Below are 26,035 nucleotides of genomic sequence, written 5' to 3'. Positions count from 1 at the left end.
CGTCTCTTTGGGAAGACGAGCCGTCGTCGTGACTCCTGCATGCGCTGCAGCCGCTGTGTGACAATGACTTCCTCCAGACGTACTCCTTCACAGTCAAACCTCCCGCTTCCATCAGTCATCGCGACACCAGCCGCCCCTCCGCCGAGGCCGGCGCCTGTCAGTCCGCTCTCGTCCAATCATCGCTCAGATAGCCCCAGAGACCCGCCCACAAACTGCCAGCCTACACAGCTGCTTGTGCAAGAAGCCACATCCGCCTCACAATCGCTGTCACACACTCAGACTCATGCACGAGCCTTTGTTCCCCCCCCACCACCACCCCTCTCACTGCTTCCACTGAGACATCCACCACCGTGGCGACGGTAACCGCGACAACGGGCATAAATTAGCGTCATGGCAATATGCAAAGCGAGGGAGCAACAATTAAAGCTTGACTAACGAGCTTTGGAGGAGCGAGGCTGAAGTTTCCCCGAGCAGCTGCTAACTGGATTAGCCTACACACACACACACACACACACACACACACACACACACACACACACACACACACACTGGAGCCCATTTTTAAACACCACCTGTGAGACAACACATAAAACAACTATAGGAAAACGGCTAACACACACACACACACACACACACACACATCGTGCTGGAAGAAAAGTGAATCTAAAAAGAGCCACATTTGCTCGACTCAAACACCTACAAATCATGTCAAGACATACAGTCATTAGGGGGAAAAAATTAGAACACTGTATTAAATATTAATTTCTTTGTTAAGAACTGTTCACATAATGTATAATCTTTGCTCTGATTTCTCTTCCTCCCGCAGCAAAGCGTCCACTGGTCCTGACCCTCTCACCTGTAGGTACGAGATTCCGACTATGGAGCGTGGAGGTTGTCCAAATAATTCATCTTTAGGCTTGTGACCAAAAAACATCTTTGTTGTCTACTGCAGAGTTTAGTCCGGCCCTCTTAGGTTGCCCCTTCCACACAGGGTGGCTTTCAGATCCTACAGGCATGCACCTTTACCTCAACACTAAGTGGCCAAGTACCCAGAAGCCATGTTGGGCTTTACGGAGACTTCTTTTTGGGGGTTGCATCTTTTTCAGTGTCTCCATGGCGTTGGCTGCCACTTCAACAGTCAGGAGCATATCAAACTAAATGTCTGAGGTTTAAACAGGGTAAACCTTTAAAATGTTGAATTACAGCGTTCTCCTCATGTGGATTTAATTTTATTACCCCCGTGTGGGATTTTAGGACCTCCGAGTTAATTCCTCAACAGAAGCTGATTGAAAAGGTACAGAAAGGTCTTTAAAGGGTATTCTATAATTAATTGAAGGTGTGGTAAACATTTTTTTTTTTTACATGAACGTATAAACTGGAGATGCACCAATGATGGTTGTTGCCCGACACAGACTTACTGGTCGTCTTTGAGGTCTGATCTGCCGTTTCTGACTCTGAGCGAGTCACGATTCATTTAAGGGCTACAGCCCATAAAAGAGAAGAACTGCTGCACATTCGAGTCCAACAGAAAATGAAGGATTATTGAGATTATTCCTGTTTATGCATCAAAGCTGATGTCCCCAAACTTTGAATTGACAAACAATGTGAATCAAAGCACACGCTGTCAGTTGACGTGGTAAATAATCCCCCCCCCACCTCAAAATAGATGCGTTGATTTTTTCTACATTACAGAGTATCATTATGCTACCTTACAAAATGAGGAATATAATGAAGTTATATTTCAATAACTTTTACTGATCTTCGCCAGTACTGCTACTAATTTTGGAGCGGTGAACGATAAGATGCTTAATGTTGGTGTTTCATGTTTTGTTGTTTTCCCACCAACAAGCTTCTCACATCACCATTAAGCTAATCCTTTTAAAAGAAAAAAAAAAAAAAACACACCAGCTGGGACTCCATGTCATTTAGTTGGAGTAAAAATTGCAAGGAGGTTAAATGCTGTTAAAAGATTACAAAAAAAAAAAAAAAAAATCAACATTATAAGAGTTGTGGTTGTTAACTGGAAACAGCTTCAAAGGTACAACACCACAAACAAAAACTACTTGACCAACAGATGAACAGGAAGACGAGGACGGCCCCTACTGAATAAAACCTGTCTGCTGCAGCAACTCTTTATCAAAGCAACAGAAACCTCAGAGCGAGAGTAAAAACACATTTCACACTACGGAGAAAGCGGATTGCATTTCAGTGATTTTCATCCACTCATTAAAAAAAAGCAACAAAAACAAATGCATGAAACCCGAGCGACACCACAGCTAGCTGGAGCTAGCACAGGCAGGATGCTACAGAGATGCAGCTTCTTGGAAAACCCTCAACAACAGCGCAGATGATTCTCAGCAAGCGGAGCAGTGGATAACACTAAAGTACGTAGAAACGCTGGAGCAAACCACCAGAGTAACATTTACTGACCAGCAGTTGCTAATTGTTGCATTACCGCCTCCTTTCTGGTCATTTTATATCAACTTTCACAATGATACAGCTGTGCACCAATATCTGCAAAGGCGACGGCCCACTATTTCAACACGGTTCCCAACGTCTTCAGTCGTATAAATACAGTTTTCATACAATTATTGTACAGTTTTAAGGTTCTAAGGAGAGTTTTCCCCCCTATTTTACACTGCAAAAACGGATCTAAAAATAAGTAAAATGTTCTTAAAGTTAGTGTATTTGTCCTTGATTTGAGCAGGTAAATAAGATTATTTGCCAATGGAAGGAGTATTTTGACACCTAATGTAAGATAATTAGACATCCTGCACTTGAAATAAGATGATGAAGATGAGTTGTTCCTATTTTAAGTGCAAAAATCTCATTCCATTGGCAAATCATCTTATTTACCTGCTCAAATTAAGGACAAATACACAAATTTTAAGAACATTTTACTTACTTTAAGTTCCGTTTTTGCAGTGTACCTTTAAATAGTTTTGGGGGTAAAGTTAACTCTCTATCACTTATCCATTTTTGCTTAATCCAGTTTTATTTCATGTGATCCACATTATTTAAGAACCTGATGAAGACCAGGTCATTGACAGAATAAAACCCAATCAGGAAACCACAGCGCACCTTTATTCTACCAACATCTGGAACGGTTAAGGAATCGCTGTTGCTTGTGGTGAAGCAACCCAACGCTCCAACACAAAGACGCATCGCAGCCGCAGCTGAAGCTAGGAGACGGGTTTTTGTGAGCTTGCCTGGAACAAGTAAAGGTGTAATAACTCCACTCAGCATCCTGCTCTGCAGAGGGAACCCCCCCCCCGCCCCAGACTGCATACGGCATGATTCACACTGCTTACTTCCTTCTCTTCAAAGCAGCATGTATGTTTAATGCCTCTATTTTTTTTTCCTGATTAAACGTGACTCGCGTTGACATATGGTGCCATGTTTGTTTTTCCGATTTTTCACCTACCACGGATTAACAGATTTTTGTTGTTGTTGTTGTTTGCTTGGCAAACAGTTTGGGAACAGATAGTTTTTAAAGGGTTTAATTAAAAGAAGGCAGTTTCAAAACTTATCTGATCCTAGTCTGCAAATATCTCCTAAGATGTTAATGCGACGGCTTTACTAGTAACAGAAGAAAGGCTCTGGCAAGTAAACATGTACAGTGCCTTGTAAAAGCGATGGTTTTCCCTTTTACTGTTGCCCGTTTTCTAAAATCACATTCACAGACGTCATCTGTTAGAAGCCCCTTTTACTCCAACACCCCTTAATAAACTTCTCTGCAGCCACCTGCCTTAAGAGACCAAATCAGTAAATAGACTCCAACTGTGTGAAATTTAATCTCAGTATGACTCCAGCTGTTCTGTGAAGACCTCGGGGGTTTGTTAGAGAACATTAGTGACCAAACAGCATGAAGACCGAGGAACACGGCAGGCAGGTCTGGGAGAAAAAGGGGGTAGAGAGGTTTAAAGCAGAGTTAGGCTATAAAACAGTACGCTGAGCTCTGAAAAATCTCACAGGGCGACGCTCGATCCACCGCTAAATGGAAAGAGCACGGCACAACGGCAAACCTACCAAAGACCGACAGGCCGAGCAGGGGCAGCATTAATCAGAGGAGCAGCCAAGAGGCACGCGGTAACTCTGACCACAGGGAACCGAAATATAACTCGTTGGCCTCCAGGGAAAAGGCCCAACGTGTTCCCAAAAAGCTAATCCTGCACCCTGAAAATCCCATCCCCACATTGAAACATAGTGGTGGCGGCACCGTGCTGCGGGGCGGCTCTTCTTCATCCAGGAGCAGGGAGGATGGACGGAGCTGGACACGGGGCGATCCTGGAAGAAAACCTGTTGGAGGCTGATCTTCCAGTGGGGACAGGAGCCCTAGAGGCACGGCCAGAACTGCAGCAGGATGCTTTAGAGATCAAAGCCTATTCAACTCTGAACAGGGGCGGTTCTAGACAGGGGCCAACAGGGGCCCATGCCCCTGTAGAAATGGCCCTGGTCCCTGTTATGGCCCCTGTACTAAAGACATAAGATTAAATACACTTCTCATAATTATTTGCAATGGCAAAGAAACCATAACTGATTGGTTACTTTGACCAATTTTATTTTTTACCTGTACAGTTTTACTCTAAGAAGGATTTAAAAATTAAGATGTTTCACGTTTAGCTTTAGCCGTATTGAGTTGGGGGCAAAGTTTTCAACTGCTAGATCAGGGGTCTGAAACCTGCAATTCCAAAGCCACAAGTGGCTCACTTAATATTATTACACAGTTAAATTTTGTCATTTTATTGTTTCATTTCTTGTTCTGTGCCCCTGTGAAAAAACACTGGCCCCACCTTGGCCCCCCTGGTAAATTTGGTCTAGTACCGCCACTGGCTCTGAATCTGGGTCAAGACGTGGAAATTGATCTCAACAGATGATGTCTTTGATCTCATTGAGCTTGAGCTATTTTCCCAAAGAAGAATAGGAGGAAATTGTAGTCTCTGGACATGCAAAGCTAACAGAGTTGCGCTTAAAGTGACGCAAAAGCTGTAAATGCCGAAGTTAAAAGTTCGGATTTAGTGGTTGAACGCAAATGCACGGCACCTTCTCTGATTTTTATTATAACGGGTTTGAATCGCTCGCTCTTCCCTTACACCCCAGCGGTCCACCCGGTGCTGGTCTGTCACATAAAATGCCTGTAAAATACGTCACAGCGGTGACAATAATGTAAAGGTAGTCGACGGGGTGTGAATACTTTTGCAAGGCAGTGCAATTAATAGTCCCGGTGGCGTATTTGAATTTAAAGATGCTTTTTAAGTGCAACATTTAATTCATTTAAATTACCCAAACGTTTCACCGTTAGCTCTTAACCTGGGCTAAATCCATTTAATAAAAAAAAAAAAGTATTTTGCATTTCAAAACACTCGGCATGGCTCGCTTGCGCCTTTCATTGCGGGGGTCTTAATTTTCCTTTGCTCCATCTTCACTCTTCAATAAATCTTTTGCTTTCTGCACAAGCTTCTCCTCTCCCTTCCAGGTCTTCAAATCCCCTCGACTCGCACAAATAAATCTCCTCCCCTACCTTCCTAAATCTATGAAACACACTCCAACATACATGTGCACAGAGTTGCACTCGCACACACACACACACACACACACACACACACACACACACACACACACACACACACACACACACACACACACACACACACACACACACACACACACAGCCCTCCAGGCAGCAGCCTTATATTAATAAATCTGCTGCTTTATTGGTGCTGAGTGTCTCTGGCAGAGAGACGGGCAGAGAGAGACAGAGGAAGGAGAGGAGAGGGAAGGAAAGGGGAGGAGGAGGAGCAGGACAGGAGACGCAGAGATCACCAGAAGGGGAGGAGGAGGAGGAGGTGACCGAGTGACTGTAGCCGTATCATCCTGGCAAGAAAGAAAGAGCAAGAGACAGGAGAGATAAAGAGCAACCCGGCTGCAGCAGGCATTACCTGCACCGTTTCTATTAGGAGTCAGGAACCATTAGCTCTGGGATAATGTGCGGCACCAGAACCACACACACACACACACACAGAGCGATTGTGTTCACAATAAAAGCCGTGCAGTCCACCCACATCGCAACAAGCATCTGTTCGGCGCATTATTAGGAGCGCCTGGCACCTGGCTGAACCGCTGGAGCGTTCAGAGCGGGCTGGGAAACAAACCGCCTGAGGTGGGCTTGGGGTAATGACAGCAGCTAGCTTGGCTTAGCGCTCCAATCTCTGCCATCAGTCAGCTGTGACAGATTGGGGATATGAGCTAAGGAGCCGTTTAGCTTTGTTGTTTGCTTGGTGCGAGCTTGTGTGGACGAGGAGGAGGAGCGGGGGGGGGGGGAGGCTGCCGGTGATGCAGGGCCGTCGCCTCACGCAGGGCCGTTTCCCGCCGCCTATTCCCAGTTTTGGCTCGTTGCTGGGGCAACTACAGCCATTTTAACCTCCGCTGGCTGCATCTCTGGAAGACTTTTGGTAAAAAGAGCAATCTGGAACACCTCCCCAAGTTCAAAGCAACGCTCGCATTTTTATTGCTAAAGCTGCAACAGCGGGCCGTCTGAGTTGAATTCAGAGGCAAAGTTTATTGATTCACCATTTTTTTTTTCTCTCCTTGTGCTTTAAATAACCTTTGAGTTGAGTTTTCCTCTTAAAAGACAACCTGAGAAAGATTTCTATGTGGTTTCTGTTTCCTCATACTCAGGTCAATGCAGAAATTTAGACGTTCCTCACTTGTCTACAGTTTTATACTTTAGCCCAATAGTTGCCACTAATGCACTTGCCTGCTGCTTCTTTAAAAACATAACAAAAACAAGGCCTCAAACATAATTTATTTCCCTGTAGTCCCATCAAATGTCCTTTCACATTATTTAATCTACTAGAGCTGCACCAATCCCTGCTCAGGCCAAACCTCAAAGATCCAGCCTTTCTCCAAACAGTGAACGCACCACGCTTAGGCAGATCAAGAATGCTGACAGCAACACTTCTCGGTGTGGAAGTTGTTGTTGAGAGGGTTAAAAAAAAAACTCAAAGTCAGCTGTTTTCAGTGTTGGTGAAGTCTTAAAAAAAAAACAAAGTGAGAGGTGCAAAGAGATGTGAGAAGGTATTAAAATGGAAAAGTACAAGACGTGTACGGCTCATTGAGGCTGCGGGAGAGTGAGAGACAGCAAGACTTCAGCAGATGACTGAAAAGTTAAACAGAGTAGCGTTAAGTTGCTCCATTTAGTCTTTAGTTGGGTAGGGATGTACATTCCCAATGGAATAAACATGGGACATGTTGTTGTAATGCCATCTAAGATATTCACCAATAAAAGCCTCTAAAGGTTGTCTAAAATAGTAAGTCTTATCCTTGTGCCTTTGTTTCAAAAATGATCAAACCATATTTTAATACTGCATATTCTTACAAGAATAGTCAGAATACTCTAAAATACACAGCTGTACAAAAACAAAGTTCTGATCAATGCGTCTTTAGTTCATTGGTCACGTCTTGTTTGGTTGCTCCGTCTTTGTATCGACCGATTAAATGTAGTTTACAGGAAAGTGGAGCCAAGCGCCCTTTCCAGCCTGGTACAGGTGACAAAATCTAAATAACTCAAGCTTCTAGGTTGGGTGGACAGGAAAACCATGAAAGGTAGTAAAAAACAACATCATCCAACACTGGGCCATCCAAAAAAAAAAACTCCCTGCAATCTTTTTTCTTTAATAGAACAGCTTAAGGACGTAGCTATCAAAGACAAGCTCATCCACACGTCAGCTGCACCACATTAAAGACGACGCGGTTCGCTTACCTGGCCGTGAGGCTGCATGGTGCTGTAGGGCATGTTCTGGTTCAGCACCTTCTGCTTCATGATCAGCATCCGCTTGTGCTCCTCCCCCAGGTGGGCCGTCTGCCCGGGGATCGGCCCCTGCGTCTGGCCCGGCCCCTGACCGCCACCTCCGGCGCCCCCCATGTAGGGCGGCATCATGGGGTTCTTCACCTGACTGTTCCCTGCCATGGGCGGAGTCATCCTCTGACCCATGTGGTCCACCCCGCCGCCGCTGAAGTGACTCAGCGGCTTCGTGTTGTTGTAGGACAACATGGCGGCCGTTTGCTGCTGCTGTTGGGACTGCTGCTTGGACAGAGCACTCTGGTTTATGCTGTTGGGCTGCTGCTGTCCCATCATGCCCATGGGGTTGTGAGGGAGGTAGTTGTTCATGGGGGCTTTGGGGCCGTTGTTGGGGGCCATCCCGGCCACCAGAGGGCCCTGCGGCGCGTTAAAGGCTTGCGGTGGGTACATCATGGGGCTGTTGGGCTTGTCTTGATTAAAGGGAGCAGAATTGTAGGGGCTGGTCGGAGCGCCCACAGGGGACCAGTTAGTCGCTTGTTTTTGCTGCTGCTTATGGTGCATCAGCTTGGAGTGCTGCGCGGCCATCGCTTTTAGCTGCTCCGCGGGAGAAAGTTCAGGTGTGACCGGGCCCACAGGCTGACCCCCGGGGCCAGTGCCGCCCGCTCCGCCCCCCGACCCCGTCTGATTGACGGGGCCTGGGTTCATCATGTATCCGCTGCCAGGCCTGGGGACCGCTTGGGTCTGGGCTTGGGTTGGAGTCTGAGGGGAGCGAGCTACGCAGTTGTGCAATGGTGAACCTGATGGCATAGCAACAGCCGGAGACTGTTGCAGGGGCTGCTGAGGAGGGGTCCCGTTGGCAGTGGTCGCGAACTGGGGGCCGGATGATGATGGTCGCACCTGAGGGTAAGAGACAAAACACTAAAACATATGGCCAAGTGATTTTAAACAACACACTCGTATTTTGCTTTGCTTTGTCTTAGTACAAAGCAAGAAATAAATTTGATTTTGATTTCATGGCTGCACATGTTCCCAGCCTGGCTCTTAAAAGGGTTCGGTACCATCTTGTTTGTTCAAAAACATCTTTTTTTACCACAGAGCACCAAAGCCAGAATCACCGAGCAGAGGGATGAACATATGCTTGATAAAATACAAAAACTAAACAATACGACTAAGACATTTGTTTTCCCATTTCACCCGTTTGACCCACAACAATGAACCCTAGTTTCTCTTAATTCAGGTTCACGAGTCAAGCCTTAATGATAACATCGTGGCTTTTAACAAAGGGAGGCCAAAATACAGAGAAAGAGCATTACAATCACATTATAAGTGCACTGCTGCCATATGAATTATTAAAAAAGCACGTATTCACTGATAATCAGCAGCCATGCCAACCCAAACAGTGTTGAAGTTTCAGCTGTATGCTGAAACATTAAGCTGTGCTTGAGGTGATCGGGGCATCGGCAGTGATTTCAGGGAGGGGGAAATGCCACTGCTCATTAGTGTTGGATATAATGCATAGTAGCAACACCAAAGTAGAAGACAAACAAATACAAGATTACCAGAAAGAAGGGAAAAAAAACACATCTGACTACCTGTAAAGCAAGGTGGTGGAGTGCTCATGATATGGGCTTTTATTGCAGGTATCTTTAAAATTAACTAGTCTGTAAAATCTGCCAACACGATAGCTATATTTTATTTTTTATCATGCATCTGGAAACAGCTCACAGAATTTAGCGACCATTCATTTACCAATAATAACAACGCAATAAAAACTGGCTGGTCTAAACTAGACCAACATACTTCAAAGCAAGAATTGTTGACAGAAGTAATTAGAGTAATCTGAATACATGAATTATACACTGTAATTTCAGACAGTTACTCTATTTACCTCCTGGTTAAAATGACCAAAAAAGCAGATCACTACATCTAATTCAAGATTGTTACAGCAATGATTGGTTGTATCCATGACAGCTAATACTTTAACGGGGATTGTTTTGATAGACAAAAACACAAAGTAGTCCAAAATTACTAAGTGGCAACAAAATCCACTCATCCCTTTGTCTATATGTAACTTTATATGTTTATTTCTGCTACTCTTAAATAATGGTCAGATTGGTGGATTACTTGGCGAATAGTGGAGATGACGCTATTTTTAGATTAATATTCTCTCTATATAGCTATATTGACACAGAGGTTAAACTGCAGGCGGACTTTTGCAGCAATTCGGTCATTTTACTATGGTTCATGTTAAACGGGGAGAATACAAAGATATTTTAGTACAATAAAGCTCCCCTTATAGAGGGGAGTTTATTGATCTATTATTAATTAATCTGTAAAAACTTTATAACTCCTTCATACGTGTTTATTATGCACAAATTAAAGGCGGGGAAGACAAAGCTGACCAGTTTTTGCCAACTAGTGCTACGATAAATCCTTCTTAGAGTAAAACTGTATAGGTAAAAAATAAAATTGGTCAAAGTGACCTATCACTTATGGTTTCTTTGCCATTGCAAATAGTTATGAGAAGTTTATGTAATTTTATGTCTTTAGTACAGGGGCCATAACAGGGGCCAGTACCATTTCTACAGGGGCATGGGCCCCTGTTGGCCCCTGTCTAGAACCACCCCTGTTCTGAAGTGATGATTCTAGAGTTGCTTATCATAAAAATTTTATACTAAATTACTACCTTGTAAGCACAAACCCGTCAGTTTTGTCTCTTGCCCGTCCTTAATTAACGCATCATAAACACTTATAAATTAGTTATAAACTGTTTACAGATTAATAACATGTCTATAAATGATTTATTACGCTTCTGTAAGGGGAGCCTTAATGTAAAGTGGAACCGATATTTCTTTGTCTACCTGAAAAAACTCAATTTTATACATCTACACGGTTGGAGGCAGCCTAGAAATTTAAAAAAAACCTCCATTTAATACATCTACTGATCTCTGTAGCATCGGTGTAACAAAACTTGGGTTAAATACTTTTGCAACGCACGGCAAGCAAGGTGGGATTAAGGTGACGAGAGTGCAAGCAGTCTTCATACTGACCTGTGGCGACCCGATAGGAACCTGTGGGACCCCCTGTTGAGGAGGGGGCAAGGATGTCGTCGACGGCGCCCCGACACCAGGCGTCGTACTCCCAGCCGCCTCCAACGGGGCTTCAGCCTGGCTGTTTGCCGGCCGGCCAAACTCCGCCTCCTTCTTGTCCTCAAAGTCCTCGTTGAAGAGGTCGTGCATGTCGTCCTCCGGCACAGTGTTGGCCAACTCGTCGATCAGCTCCTGCCACTCCTGGTCGTTGAGGTTGATGTCGGAGAACAGTTTGTTCTGATTGGACAGGGACTGGGGCTCGCTGGACTCCATCCCTCCCCCGTCGTCCAGCGGCTCCTGTTTCAGGTCCTTGAGGAGGCCGAAGCTGTCCTCCAGGTCCAGGGAGCTGTTCAGCTTCATGTCCGACAGGTGGCTGCCGCCGTTCTTTCCCAGGTCGTCGGACGCTCTGCCCGTGTGGGCGCCGTTGCCGTTTGTAGTGTTGCCGGTGGAGGTGTTGGGCCCGCCGAGTAAAGGCTTAATGTCCATTTGATGATGCAGGGGGGAAATGGGTGGCACGTTATTGTTATTGTTGTTCTTGGCCAGGCCCGTTAGCGAGTCCAAACCACCGGGGACCTCTTTTAGAACCCGCTTGGCGGTTGGCGAGTAGCTGCCGCCATCACAGATGCCGTTCTGGTCGCCGTTCAGGGGCGATCGCGCGCTGTCCAGTTTCCTTTTCACAGTCTCCTGGAGCTGTAAGAAACACAGACAAACAGACGTCAAAACTCTTCTCATTCTTGAGGAACCCAATATTTGAACAAAAAGGAGTTACGGATCAATAAAAAGACGGCAGAAACCGTCCTGAGAAGGCGAAGAAGTGTGCCGTCAGCATAAGCTAGCTGCATTTCAAAGCTAATGACGACCACACCAGCGGCTTTTCGCGCGGAGTCGTGCGTGTGCTCAGAAACGAGTTAAAAAAAACGGGAGGACCTGTTTTCAATAGACAGAACAGAGGGATCAAAGCAACAGCTGCACTCTCCCCAACGTCAACATCAGCCGAGAGGCAAACGAGCTCCCTCTCTGAAATCTGCAGCCCGTCCTCAGCCTTCCTGTGGGCAGCCGCCGCACCGCTCCAGCTCCGGCGTCTCGCTGCCTCGGCCGGAGCGCAGACTAGATAACAACGGGGTGCTAACAAACCCTGGCTGGCGGTTAAGGTAATCACTGTCATAGACCTGGAGGAGGGAGCAGAGGAGGTACAGACAAACAGTAAACAAAATCCGAGACATGAAAAGAGAGCGAGAGAGGGGAGCAAAGTGAAGGGCGCAACGCCAACACGGGAACTTTTAAAGAACATTCCAGTTGGGCCTTTTTATCTACAGATGTGCAAAGACGTACTCCCTAAAAACGAGACGCCAAACCCAATTAGCTCACATCGTAGCGCTGGGGTGCGAAACTGATAATAAATGTCATTGAGATGGGTGTTTTAACCCTCTGCTGATGGGTTACTGACATATAGTGTGGGGCGGAGGCCAGAACAAAAAAGCTGTTCTGCAGAGATGTGGATAACCAGTGTGGACGTACAGGCGATCCCTCTGCAGCACTGCTGAGCTACTGAGGAAGCCCTGGTGGCTTTACCGGCAGCGTTCAGCTCGTGTGCAGTTTTTAGCTCTAGTGTCTTGTTCTCTTTTGACTGTGCACCTTCCTCTTTCACCCTCTGCTTCCACTCAACTTTCCAGCATTATGGCGTGTTACAGTACTCTGAACACTCAGCTTCTGTAGCTCTCAAGAAACAGACTCAATCTTTTTAGGGCTGCAGAAGAATCACAAAGCACTAATGTTTATAACGTGGCATGATAATAATGCAGGAAACATTTTCCTCAGGCTTCTGCTGATGATGCTGTGAATGCCAGGGCCGCGTTTTCAGCCTCTGTGCCAATGATATAGTGATGTTTGTCCTTTAATGCGGCGCAAACTGTCATTATGAAATGATGAATACGTTGTTTCTAAGTTGATACTGCCCATTTTAGGCAGAAGAAACATTTTTTTTTAAGTAAACCCTTGTTGAAGAGAGGGAAATAACACATTTTGTTTTTTCCAGAAGCTGGATGAACTAGACATTGAGGTCCGGTTTCGCCAACTGTTCATTTACCACAAGTCACATCATCCCCACAACATTCACAAACAATGTGTTATTCGTACGCAGAGCATGAATGCATGTGACTCCAAACATTATAACCAACAAAAGTATTTTGCATCTGTACCACTTAATTTACAAAAACACCCTGGAAGTTTGACTATATCCCTTGTTCTCAAGTCTTCGAGATGCACACAGTACCTTTATGGTGCCAGTATGTACATATTGTTGCTTGCTATGATACCCTATGTGAAAAGAATGTACATATGGATACACATCTCTATTGTTGTAATGTGCATTACTTCCTAATAAAAATATGAAAAAAAATAAAATATATTGCATCTAGGTGATGCTTGTGATTGCGATATTGCGCGCTCAGATTCTGCCATTACATTTGTGACTGGATTTGTCGTCCAGCTCTAATTTCTGCAGTGCTGCATATTTATAAACTGGTTAGCTGTATAATAAGCAGAGGAAACAGAACAGGACACAAATTGCACCCTTCTGCTGACATGTCACTCCATTACTCCTTTTAACCTCGGCGTGCGTGCGCGCGCGCACTCACAGATAAAATCTGAATCCCTCACAAGTCGTATCCATCACGCTCATCTACATTTGAAACAGGCAGCTGTAAGACAAAGGCACTCAGAAGCAGGAAAATGTTTTATAAAAATCCACACTATCAAGCTGTCACATGTGGAAGAGCCAGGAACACAAACACAGGCACAGGAAGCGCTTCTGATACATGTCTGCGTGTGTAAACACACACTTGGCTCTTTGTTATTCAGATAGAACAGCAGACCAAATGTATTCTGACCTGTAGGTGGACCTATTCAAGCTGGCAGGAACACACGCCATAAAAAACACCCCAAAAACATCCTTGTTCTAGATTTTCTGAAACTGAAGTGCAAGAGTGATGCAGGGACTGCTGGAGGTGGTTTCCTCTTCATATTCTGCTCATTGATTGGCAGTTAGCCTAATTATCTTTATGAAATGATAAAGGCTTTTAGTATTAACAGCCTGTAAGCCATGGAGAGATTTACATAGCTCCAAAGTAAATGGATAACAACAACAGCTGACTCTGATTCTCTCTACATAATGTTAAAGATATAAACATGGCTTTTGCCTTGATTCGGCATCTTAAAGAAATATAAAAAGGGGCCTTTTTGAAAATCAGTAACCCCATTTACATTTAGCCTGTTAAACCGATCCATGCCGAGTTCGGACCGAGATTGGATCAGTTAACCGTGCCGAGCTCGGTTCGAGCTCGGTTCTTACGACCATTTACACGTCACGCTAGCACGGTTCCTCGCCTCCTATTGATATGGATTGAAGGAGGGCGCCCGTAACATTCAGGAAGTTATGTTTCGTTATAATTGTGATGTTTCGTTGTTTGCAGAGAGTCAGGCGAAGACGGCAAAATTTGGTGAATTTACTTGACGAAGTCGGCTTTTGGGACGTGGATGAGACAAATGAACGTCTAAAAAGGATTTACAGACGCAGGAAACAACGACAGACGCTGAGCTTCATCACACTACTAAGCAGAATCATCTCTGGAAATTGTGGGGCATGGTAGGGAAGCTAGTATTTTTATGAATGTCTGTAATTTCATGATTTGCTCGATCAGTGATCGAGATTTGCCCTCAAAAAGAAACACCCCTGCGGAAGCTACATTACGAAAGCGGGTCGACGGGGAACTACTGCGTGCTCGCCTGTATGACGGTAACTCAGTTTTTGTTTGCTGCTTCGTGGTTAAATTAAAGGGTGATGCTTGATGCCAGTTCCACTGTGTTTCATGTGTTCTGGATATATCTACTGCAACTTCTGGTTGCTGGAGTCGAGTCTTCGTCCGCTGTGATCAGTTAACAGGACAGTATTTTCTTTTCTTTAATATTAAAGGCAACTTGTGAAGTGCTGCAAATATCTGAGTTGGGCATATAAGCTTCTGCCCCTTTTTAATTCACTTTTTTGATTGCTTTTGTGTATTTTTATATGGAAATATGTATTCTGTGGCTGAAAAAATAAACAAACAAACAAACAAAGCGTTTAAAAGGTAGTGTAATGTCAAATGTGCTCTCCTAATAAAGAATTGGTAAATTCCTACCATGGAAAGCTTGATGACAGCATGGCAGTCTACAGCAGCTATTTTAAGTTACTATTATATATTTTAAGTAGGGTATAAGTTGGGTGTGTAAACTTGGGCTTTATTGCTGCTTTGTCTGTGGTTACAGTGAAATAACATGTACGATGTACGACTCATTTCAACATTTTTTACCCTGTCTACATTTTTCTGTAAGAACTGTTACTAAAGCTGCATTCAAACAACTTTGTGTCTTGCTCTGTATTAGGGTGCACTGAGAAAAAAAACGCAGGTTACATTGGTCTAAACATGAGATAATAAAGTGGAGCTCGTGGAAGCTGTTTTTCAGAAAGCTCCGGTTCTGAATGGTGAAGGCATATTGGGATTACAGCGCTCGACTGCGTCAAGGCGTTGTACGTTACCTTCGCCGTGACATCCTCATTTTGTTTTTGTTGTATTTTATTTCTATATTTAACAAATCGAGTGACAGTGTGGGAAGAGTGCTCCCAAAGGGACAGATAAGATCAGGATACAGGTCATGCTGTCAGTTTCAGTTTCAAGCATCGAGCATGCCGAGGCAGGTGAAGTGAATGCAAAGCGTAGCAGGAGATTAAATACGGTTACTACTCGCTCACTGCTGCGACATTTAGTCACGTCTGCGTAGATTCTGTAGCTGTAGCTCACATGTGTAATATATACATGGAGTGACAACTGAGGAGCTCCTGTAAGGGACTTTATTGTTACACAGAAGACAATCTGTGGCAGCTTGGCTTATCTGGTGATCTAATTTTATGTGATAGTGTCCCTGAGCTTTAGCATTTTAGCACCTAGAGATGTAGATCTCGGATGGACATTAAGGGCAGTAGGCGGCTAACCACCTGACTATATGCAGAGTATGAATTATCCACAACTAAATGTCGTTTTGAGGTAGTCCTTCATTGCGATATTGGAAACGTTGGTATTTCGATTATGACTGCATGTGCAGCTCTAATAGTGGGAGGCGGTGCGGTTATTTTCCTAACCATACAACGGTAATGTGCAATACTGTGACAGGGTATTGGGAGAAATGTTAGAAAGGTTAGCGTTAACACTCAGATTCACTTTGCATTATGTTAAAACGATACTCTGTAGTAAGGTTTAACATTTATCCATTTACTTTGGACCAGCTGATTGTTGGCGAGGGTCATTTTCACATTTTCACCTGGTTGAGGTAAATGCAGCTTCAGAAGTGGTCTGGTCTACTTTAAAGAAGTCTGAAATCCAAATACAAGAATCTTTCACTTATTTCTTTAATGCTCTCAGTCTAAATGTCTGCACATAAATGCTTTGAAATATGTTATTTTTACCTCTTTTTTGGGGGGTCTTAACCTTTATAGGTTGGGTAAACCCCCGTAATTTTGAAGTGGTCAAAGCCTGTGTGTATTTTAAAAAAATTAATGTAACTGTATGAATACAGCTGACATTTGTACTTTCTTTAACCCTTTTTAGGGAGGTCTAAGCATTAATTGGGGGGAGGGGGGGATCAAACCCACCCAAACCTATAATTAGCACTAAGCTGTGCGCACGTGTGGGCTGCCGCCTGCTGCCGAAAACACCAAAACACCCATCGCCACACCATGCCTGCCTTATATATGGTACTGTAACCAATGGGTATAAATAATTCAGATCCTCTGAACACAGGTGTGTGTGTGTGTGTGTTCAGGTTTTCCCTAAATGCCAGTGAGTCACGTTGATAATAACAGGCTCGCCTTTCAAAGCCCACCTATAAAAACTCCCACAATTATCCAGGTGGTGTGAACCGCGGCACCCTCCTACATGGACGCATGCACACACTCCCACCCACCAACAAAACAACATTATCCATTTAACCTTGTTGATATAATGCAGAATGCATTGACAGAAAGGTAGGGGAAAAAAATAAAAAAAAGAGTAGGATTGTGGTTTTGTCTGTGTGAGTCAGTGTGACACAGCCAGAGGGAAGGATGAATGACAAAACTGCGAACAACTACAATAAATACCTTCTAATAACTCACTAATTAATCCTTTAATTCTTTTAGTGCAATTAGCTGCCTAATTGCATCTCTAAAAAACAACCGTAAGACACCTGCCATGCCAAGAGAATTGGTTGCTAAAGTATTTGTATTTGTTTAACAGCTCGTTTAATGAAATATGCGTGGACAAGAAACAAAAAAGGAGAGAATCTGAGACAAAGAACCCTGAAGAAGTTTGCTCGCCGTGGAGTGTTTTAGTGGAGGCAGAGAGGAGCAGAGAGAAAGAGCACGACAGCGAAAAGGACAAGAGGATGTAAAAGAGCAAAGACAGGAGCGATCGCCGCTTCTCTTCCCTCCTGCGCCTCTTCTTTGACACAAACACCTGCTGGCTGCTCTTCTGCCTGCTAACCGCGACGCGCGGCGAATGACGACGACACGCCGAGACAAAAGGTGAAGCCGGCAGACACACAGGGAAGAAAAAGGGGGTTTTATTTGTAGGCAGATGGTCTTTCATTCTGTGGGTTTTTTTTTTTCTTTTTTTGCCCCCCCACTCTGAGCGAAGGAGCAACCAGAACATGAAGATGAAGCAGAGGAATATGGGGAGTTAGGATGGGGGTGGAGGAGCGGGATAGGTGGGCTTGATGGAGAGGCATATCGCGCCAAATGACAGCAGGGAGCAAACGATGAGAGGGTGATCAGAGAGGAAGAGCGGAGAGACGGAGGCACCAAGGTGCTGTTGTTATAGCAACCTGCTGCTCTGCTGCTTTGTGCGCTGCATCCTCCCTTCTTCCTCCATCTCCTCTTCCCCTCACTGGCTCACACTCTCACAACACCCCGCCTCCCCCCCCCCTCCCCCCTCCCCTCCCCTCCATGCCCACCTCTCTGCCTCTGCTTTGCTCCCTCCAGCAGGTTGAGCATCACATCCAGCAGGAAATTCGCCGCTCACTAAACACGCCGGCGTTTTATTCGAAATCCTAATCGACGTCCAGGAGAGGGATGAAACGGGAACACGAGACGACAGAGAAAAAGAGGATGCAAATTATTGTATCCTCAGATGGGCTGATCAAAAGTTAAAGAGCAGAGCCTTAGCAAAAAAAAAGAAAAAAAAAGAAATCAGTTTTCTGTACAAAAAGTCATTTTCTTTCATTTCCAGTCATGACCCACTGATAGCAAAGGCTCTCTGGACAAGGCAGGACAGTTGTGCTGCACATGAAAGGTCCCCCAATGCAGCAGAGGTTGGACGTAGGGAGACATTTACGGTTATTTAAGGAGTGTGTGGAGGAGGGGACAATAACGGTGTCTTCCAGTTGATCTCTTTTCCTCCCACTGTTACAACCTAAACTTCTGTAGAAAGGTTTCAGAGCAGTTAGGATTTGTCTCGTTATTATCCTTGCAACCTGATGTCTTGATCTCAAAAACAGTAATCGGTGTGAACATGTTTTACAAATGTGAAATTTCCAGCTACTGAGCAGCATTGATAAAAAAAAAAAAAAAAAAAAAAATCACCGCAAACACTATACTCTCAGTTTCGACCAGGATTTATAAAAACACCCACATGCTGTACGTGAAGACAGTGGCCACCATGTTTTTAAACACAGCAACATTATATGAAATGGCACCACGATGAGTAAAAAAATGAGTTTTGCTATTCCAGGGTAAGGGAAACTTTTAAATGTCAATGGCAGACACCCGCTGGTGACCGGATAGTTTTCCCATCAGTGAACGCACCGTACTTATGTTCAACCCAGTTCTGCTGAGCGCAACAACACTGGCTCTGGTGTGCAAGATTAGCCAAGATCCAGCCATTCACCAAAGATTCAAGGTTGCCTATTTCCAGAAGGTTTAAAAATTAAGCGTTTTTACAGAGTTATAAAAAGCTTTTGCATGAAAAGGAGAGAGAGCAAGACTTTCATCAGATAACAGGAAGGCCGAATGGAGTTCAGCAAAGTAGCTTTGTTTTATCCACTACATCTACCTTTGCTTGTCGTGGATCATGTCAGGTTTGAAAATATTGTCAGGCTTTTTGAAGTTTTAGCCGAGGTAAGAACCTAAATTCTCTACAACACGCCCACAGACTGTGGTCTTTGAGGAGCTAACTGTGTTTAGCAACCTGCTTGTTGATACACACTGGTGTAGATTCTCACTCACTCAGGACATTTAATCCTAAGCGCTTCAGTAGAAAGAGTTATTCTTCAGTTAAATCAAAAATAAAGTTAGTTTAAAAAGTTTCCATAATAATTTGGTTTTCAAACGGAAAAAAGCTTGTTTTACCATTTTTCTGTCCCTATCTCACACAGGGTCGTGACATCGCCTCTGCTCCTAATATAAATAATTATTATATATAGCTTGACTGCAAATCATACACACATTTATATGCATATAATCTATATCATAGTTTTTAAAAACAAAATTAAAATTGTCAACACTTAATATCTGAAATGGATCACAAAAGTCTGATTAGTTTACCTGTAGTTAAACGGTAAATGTTCCAGGATCAATGTTTTTATTGTTCTATCTTAAATATATAAAAAAGTCACATGAACCATGTCTCCAAATCTTTGAACAATGGTCTCCCCCATGTATGTCTGACTGACTGAAATTGGAAACTTTAGAGCTGCCAAAACAAAACAACTTCTTGCTTTTTTGTCATATTCAGTAAACTAAGAGCAAAATAAAGAGATAATCTTTTCAACTTTATCTGGCATGAATGTGGCTATACTCCATCACAAGTTGCCAAACACACATATCAGTCATAATCAAACCTCAGTTGGATTTTCTCCCGCTGTCAGCGAGGATGTACTAAACTTTGTCTGTATATTTGTTCCTGGTCCGGCCCAGTAGACCATGAAATTAGCCAATTAGGTCAAACAGGTTCTGATTAGGTACCGGTAAATGTGCCTGCTGCTGTGTAAGCGACTGACAGAGGTGATGTGGCCCAAAGGTCAAGTTCATGACCACATTCAGACACCTGTGACCTGTCCTGAGATGTGTGCTGAAAGTTTGATTTATGATCTAAAAAATGTACCTGATTGTTTTCATTTTATTTGAAGTACACGTTTTACCAGACAATTTGATGAAGAAAATGAGAGCTAGTTAAGATAAATCACTTTTTTAAGCTTTGTTCTCTCCTTCAGTGTCAAAATCTACAGGTTAGCTCCTTGTATTTTTATTAAAAAGGACCTCGTATTGTTTTGAAATGGCTATTTGCATCAAAAGGCCTTTATGATGAATAAAGCCCGCGTGTGATGTTGTACGGAGTCAGAACAGAGGGTGGCTGGAAACGGGCGGCTCCATCAGCCGTGTGTCCTTTACCTCAAGGATAGCGGTTCAAGCTCACGTCAGCAGATATCCATCCTGCTCAAGTGTCCTTGAGCAAGTCACTGAGACCAGGGGTGGCCAGCCTGCATTTGGTGCGACTTAAACAGCCTCTGTTGTTGACTGGCTGAGCGAGGCTGGGTGTCTTTGCAGAAATACAGCCATTAATTGGCAGAAGTGTGAACTTTTATTTGTTTAGTACTGCATAAAAAACGACAACCTTCTTGTTGCAAATGCAACAGAAAAAGCAGTTTCTATTACTGTTTGCTTTGTTCCAGTTCTTTACTGGTTCTATAAATGAGCCACGTGCGGCTCAGCTAGACAAAACGTAAGTATATGGGGATTCTGAGAGCTTCACCACGTCGAATGGCTAAAAAGAAATATCTCTTGTGCTCGAATCAATCAAGTGGAAAACTGGGGTTTGAGCTTCTTAACAAAGACGAATGGCCGACAGCTGTGCTAGTTTTAATTAACGACATCCTGACATTAATATTATTATTATTATTATTATTATTATTATTGCTGTTGTTGGATCACAAAGACTTTCTTCCTGAACATCAACTTTCTTTTTTATTTTACTCCCCCCCACCACCACCACCCACCAGCAGTGCATTTCCGGCGTTCCCCGGCCACCAGATCTCTGAACAACCGAGCGGCGGCTGCGTGGAAAGAACACGAAAACAATGCGTCTGCTTGAGCGAAGGACAGAAAACTCCAGAGTGACAAGAGGAAGGTGCAAACAAAGAAACATTTGGCTGCCGTCCCAGAGAAGGGTGTACGTACGTGTGAGAAAGCGCCTGCCAGTCTGCCTCCCTGTACACGAGGGGCCTGTGCACGCCTGATTTGAATACACACACACACACACAGACACACACACAGAGAGATCTAATCACAGAACAATGATCCTTTACGTTATATTCCACCATTTATTCGAGGTCTGAGCGCACCGGCTGAAAAACTATACGCACCAACCTGCTTGCGGTGTCGTTTGTGAAACGGATATACTCGGAAAAACACTTATTGAATCAAACGCACAGAGATAAACAGTCTTTGTTGTACATTTATAATGCCGTATGGGGGAATAGAAAGAAAGAAAGAAAGAAAGGAGCGAGTGTCCGTGTGTCATCAGCAGTTTTAAACCTGCTGACCTGACATAAAAAAAAAAAAGCTAGTGGAGAGGACCATCACTCCTCCTCCCCTCCATCACCGACCCCTTGACTCAATAACTTTAATATGTTTGTGTTGGGAAAGGAGGGGGGGGGGTGGACACAGGGGAAAGGAGGAGGAGACGAGTGTGCTAGCGGTCGCTGTTACGAACCATTAGCGTTTAAAGCACCACTAATTATCTCTAGCGAAGTCGAGGACTGCGCATGCTCGAGCGCCTGTCTGCGCGCGCGCGACGAAAGTAAGAAAGAGGGCGAGCGGGGAGAAAATGAGGGGATGAAAGAAGGGGAAACTGTGTGTGTGGTTCCTGGCTGAGCAGCTCCTCTATTTATAGAGCTGCAGCAGCTCCTTCCTGTTTCTGGAGCTGCACCATCACGCTGGGCGGGGGTGGAGTTCGAGGGGAGGGGGGGGGAGGAGGAGGAGGGAGTGTGAGAGGGTGTGTGGGAGTGGAGACTGGTCTTGAGTCTTTAGTAAATCAACAGATCCACCCCCTCTCTTTTCTCTCGCTCTCCGATCACTCTCTCCCTCTCTCCCTCCTCCCTCAGCCAACTCAACAGCACACCAAAGAGACAGAGACAGCGAGAGGGAAAGACTAAACAGCATAATTAGGGGGGAATTTTTTTATTTATTTTTTTAAACTTTGATGGTGAAATTAGAAAACGTGGCTTCATGCTGAGTTAGTGATGCTACAAAAAAAAAAAAAAAAACACGCACACATACAATTGGGCTGTTATTAAAGGGACAGTTTAGATTTGGGTTGTTCTCAAGGGGGGTTCTGTGGAGAGGTTATGAGTAATCGCCGACTTGACTGCAGAAATCGTCTCAATAACATTTCTTAACTGGTTCACAGCAGGTTGCTGCATTAGATATTTATTCACACAGTAGTACATAAAGCACATAAGTGCGTGGAATATAGATGTTGGTACGTCAGCGCGGGTCTACACTATAAAAACGGAACTAGAAATAAGTAAAATGTTCTTAAAATTAGTGTATTTGTCCTTGATTTGAGCAGGTAAATAAGATGATTTGCCAATGGAATAAGATTTCTGCACCTAAAATAGGAACAATTCATCTCCATCATCTTATTTCAAGTGCAGGATGTCTAATTATCTTATTTTAGGGGTCAAAACACTCACTCCATTGGCAGATGATCTTATTTACCTGCCCAAATCAAGGGAACACACATAAATACACTAACTTTAAGAATATTTTACTTATTTTTAGATCCGTTTTTGCAGTGTACAACGTCTTTATTATCCCACAGTCACATTTTGAATGTTTAAATTCCATATTTGTCTTCAGACGCTAATATCTGGAGTTTCTAACGTATTGTATCCCATTTCTAAACTAAGTCTGAATTAAACTAACTTAATTTAATTAAATTAACTAAGCCTGAATTAGAGCCTCAGCTGAACGAAGACTGGACTCAAACTGCAGTGAGTAAGATTCAGCTGAAATAAAACTGGACGACGTGATAAATAGGTCAACAACAATAAGACAATAGGACAGGAACTAAAAACATATATTAGGTTATTTCTCTTCTATATGTTAGTTAAAAGCTGGCTTGAGTAGCAGCTTGTTTTAATGTTTGGAAATAAATAAATTTGCTGTTCAGCTGAATGAATACCGATGTCTACTACAAACTGGACAAATATAGTAGATACAGCTCATATAGGGCAGATTCAAACTACTTAAACAATTTATCATTTAAGAAGGTAAATAATCTAATGTGTTTCATAAAGATATCTGTCTGTTGGTTACTGACTGCTCATAATTCCCTTACTTAACCCCGATTCGCTAAACTAATTGGATTTGACTAAGTAAGGAAAAATCCTTTTATTAAACGATCAGCGACCTAAACTGGGCAGAAAATGTGTGAAAAGGAAAGATTCGAGGAAAAACTTTGAAAAACTGACAAGCCTTGAGTGATTGGTGTGGCAGGAAATGTTTTAGTAAAACCCGGTGTTTACCTCCAGAAAGTTGTCTTTCCCCAGTTGGAAAGACAACTCACTTTTACATTGAACCTTTTTTTTTAAACTGATTTTTTTTTTTAGGAAGTTCACGTCACAAACTAAAAATGTGGAACCAAGCCACCATATGTCTGATCTTTAATTCAAGCTTAAAGAAAAGTTTGCACCTTTGTTGCTTTATATGTAGGACCCTTATTTTGGGTTCTAAACGTCTCTTTTTCAGGGCCTTGAAATGGGAGGAGCAGCAAGTGGATCCAGACTGGGCCGGTTACTTTTTAGGACCCGTACACCCGAAGGCTCACCTGACTGGCTGTGTTGGAGAGACCTGAGCACAGCTCCCACTGTTAATAATTACAATATTCAAAGCACGTTGTTCATCAAGCAGAACAACGACTCTCTGTAGCTTTTTGTCTGCACATGAATATTTAAAAACACAAATAGAAATTTTTTTTGAGCCGAAGACTTAGAACAGAAAGAAGAGGAGCTCATGTAAGCCAGACTCCTGCAGGAGGTTACAGAGGAGCATCTAAATACCTGCAAGCCTCACTTTCCTCAGTTAGGTTGATGGTACAATAACAAGGAGGCAAAAATGGCATCCACGGTTCCCAACACCACTGCTGACCAAAAACAGAACTCAAAAAGGCCTTGAAGCTACAGCGAGAAGCTAAAAATCTGCCTCTCAGCTAACGACACTGGACCAGTCAGTGGATCACCAGCGTCCTGACTGACCTGCAGCAACAGGTGAAGCTGGGGAGCATCTTCTGCTGCTCCAGAGGCGTTTCACAGTTCCAGAAAAAGGTCATCATCAGACGTTGTGCCAATGGTGCAATAAATCCTGCTCTAAATCTCAATAAATCTCTGTCAGAAAATGTTCACCCATCCGTATGAGACTTAAAGCAGAAGCACCATTTGATGATGGTGCCAGACAGCGAGCTGAAGCACACAATCAAGCCCAACGATGAGTGGCACAAAAAAACATAATCAAGGTTTGGAGTGAGCTAGTGAATGTAAGTACTTAAATCTGATCGAGATGCTGTTGTGTGACCATAAACAGGCCTTTCATGCTCAAAATCGGTCCAATGCGGCTGAATTAAAATGATTCTGCAAAGGAGAGTGGGTCAGAATTCCTCCACAAAATATTTGCCAGTAATCCCAACAACTTAATAACATTTGCTAACCAAGGCTTGCACAGCCACTTACTAAAGGTTTAGGAGGCATTTCTCCACCTCGTCAAACCATCTTGGTTTGGATACATGAAATCGTCGTTTTAAAACGTTTTCTTGTATTTACATATTTAAATGTAACAAAAACAAAGAAACGAAAAAAAAACCCAGAAGAAATCAATAAGTCAAATACTTTTTTCCTCAGCAATGTTGTTTTAAGCACCAATACATAAATAAAGCAGCTACAAACAACACTAGCACCTGACTTATTTAAAGGAGCAATAAGCGATGTTGTACCACTAGGGGGGGCTGTAGAGCACAGTCTGTAGACCAAAACAAGACGGGTGACGAGCCACGCCTCTCTTCCTTCACCCATCCTCCCCCTTTTCCCTCCCCTTCCCACATGTCACCTCCTATGACCATATTTGGATAGATACAAAACAGCATCAACTTCTGAGCTGCTGGACGTGCTCTCCTGCGCTGCCCTGTTGTGACGGTGGCATTTTGTAGGCAGGGAGGGGCTACAGCCGGCACAAGAGACTGGAGAACAACACAGAGAGACTGTGTTGGACGTCATACCATAGTCCATCTAAAAAAACGACACCTTTAGTTCTTCACATCACTAGTTTTTGTTCCATCTAAAAACAACGAAATGTTGCATTTCCCTCCTTTAAATGAACCTATAGCTCTCCGTTCACTGATCTGTTATTTCTCTAACAATGCAGACGCCTACGTTTGATCTGAAATAAAACCGTCACCGTTCTGTGACTCTGTCACCGTTTGCTGATTCGAACATTTAGCTGAATCAAACACGTTAACCCCTCCGAGATTTAACGAGACAGATTTACTGTGAGGTGCAGTACACATCATTGTTCCGCTACTGCTTAAATAAGTCTTTGTTGAAACGGGTATTACAACAAACGGACATTATGATAATTCTAAGATAAAAAAAAAAATGCAAATGATTTGGATCTACTGTTCTGACGCAGTTCTGACGTTCTGTTCTGGATGATGGGACTGAGGAGGAGGAGGAGGAGGGGAGGTGTGTGGGGGGGGTTGCTCCTCGTTTCTTGGCCAGATGGTCAACAGGAGGGGTCCAACAGCTGTGTGTGAGTTTATACGCAAGTGTGCGGGTTGTTAGTGTCTATATGTGCAGGAGAGAAAAGAGAGGGGACTGACTGCATCCGACACCTGTCCTCCTGTGGACGCGGCAACAAAAGCGTGAGCAACAGGGGACAACTGCACGACGCAAGGCAGGAGACTCCGAGGCGGAGCAGAGTCCAGACAGGAGCTCCAACGACGAGGAAGACTAAGGAAGGATTTAAAACGTTCTTCTTTACATCAAGTGGATTGCCCCGGCTGGATCTGACCGCTTAGGTAGAGGCGTCGCT

At 43.8% G+C, this 26,035-nt stretch overlaps 1 protein-coding gene across 2 annotated transcripts in view; it reads right to left on the bottom strand.

Moving 5' to 3' along the window:
* maml3 (mastermind-like transcriptional coactivator 3) overlaps positions 1-26,035 on the bottom strand; it is a 149,436-nt gene that overhangs the window by 66,939 nt on the left and 56,462 nt on the right. For both annotated transcript variants that reach the window (XM_012870218.3, XM_036137140.1), the window contains exons 2-3: positions 10,852-11,580; positions 7,763-8,698 (exon numbers count right to left, since the gene is read on the bottom strand). In XM_012870218.3, coding sequence (XP_012725672.2) covers positions 7,763-8,698; positions 10,852-11,580 — 1,665 coding nt within the window. The remainder of the gene's footprint in view (positions 1-7,762; positions 8,699-10,851; positions 11,581-26,035) is intronic.

Source organism: Fundulus heteroclitus, chromosome 5, assembly GCF_011125445.2.
Source record: "Fundulus heteroclitus isolate FHET01 chromosome 5, MU-UCD_Fhet_4.1, whole genome shotgun sequence".
Classification (NCBI taxonomy): domain Eukaryota; kingdom Metazoa; phylum Chordata; class Actinopteri; order Cyprinodontiformes; family Fundulidae; genus Fundulus; species Fundulus heteroclitus.
The sequence above is the reverse complement of the archived record's forward strand: the minus strand, read 5'-3'. Positions and strand labels throughout refer to the sequence as shown.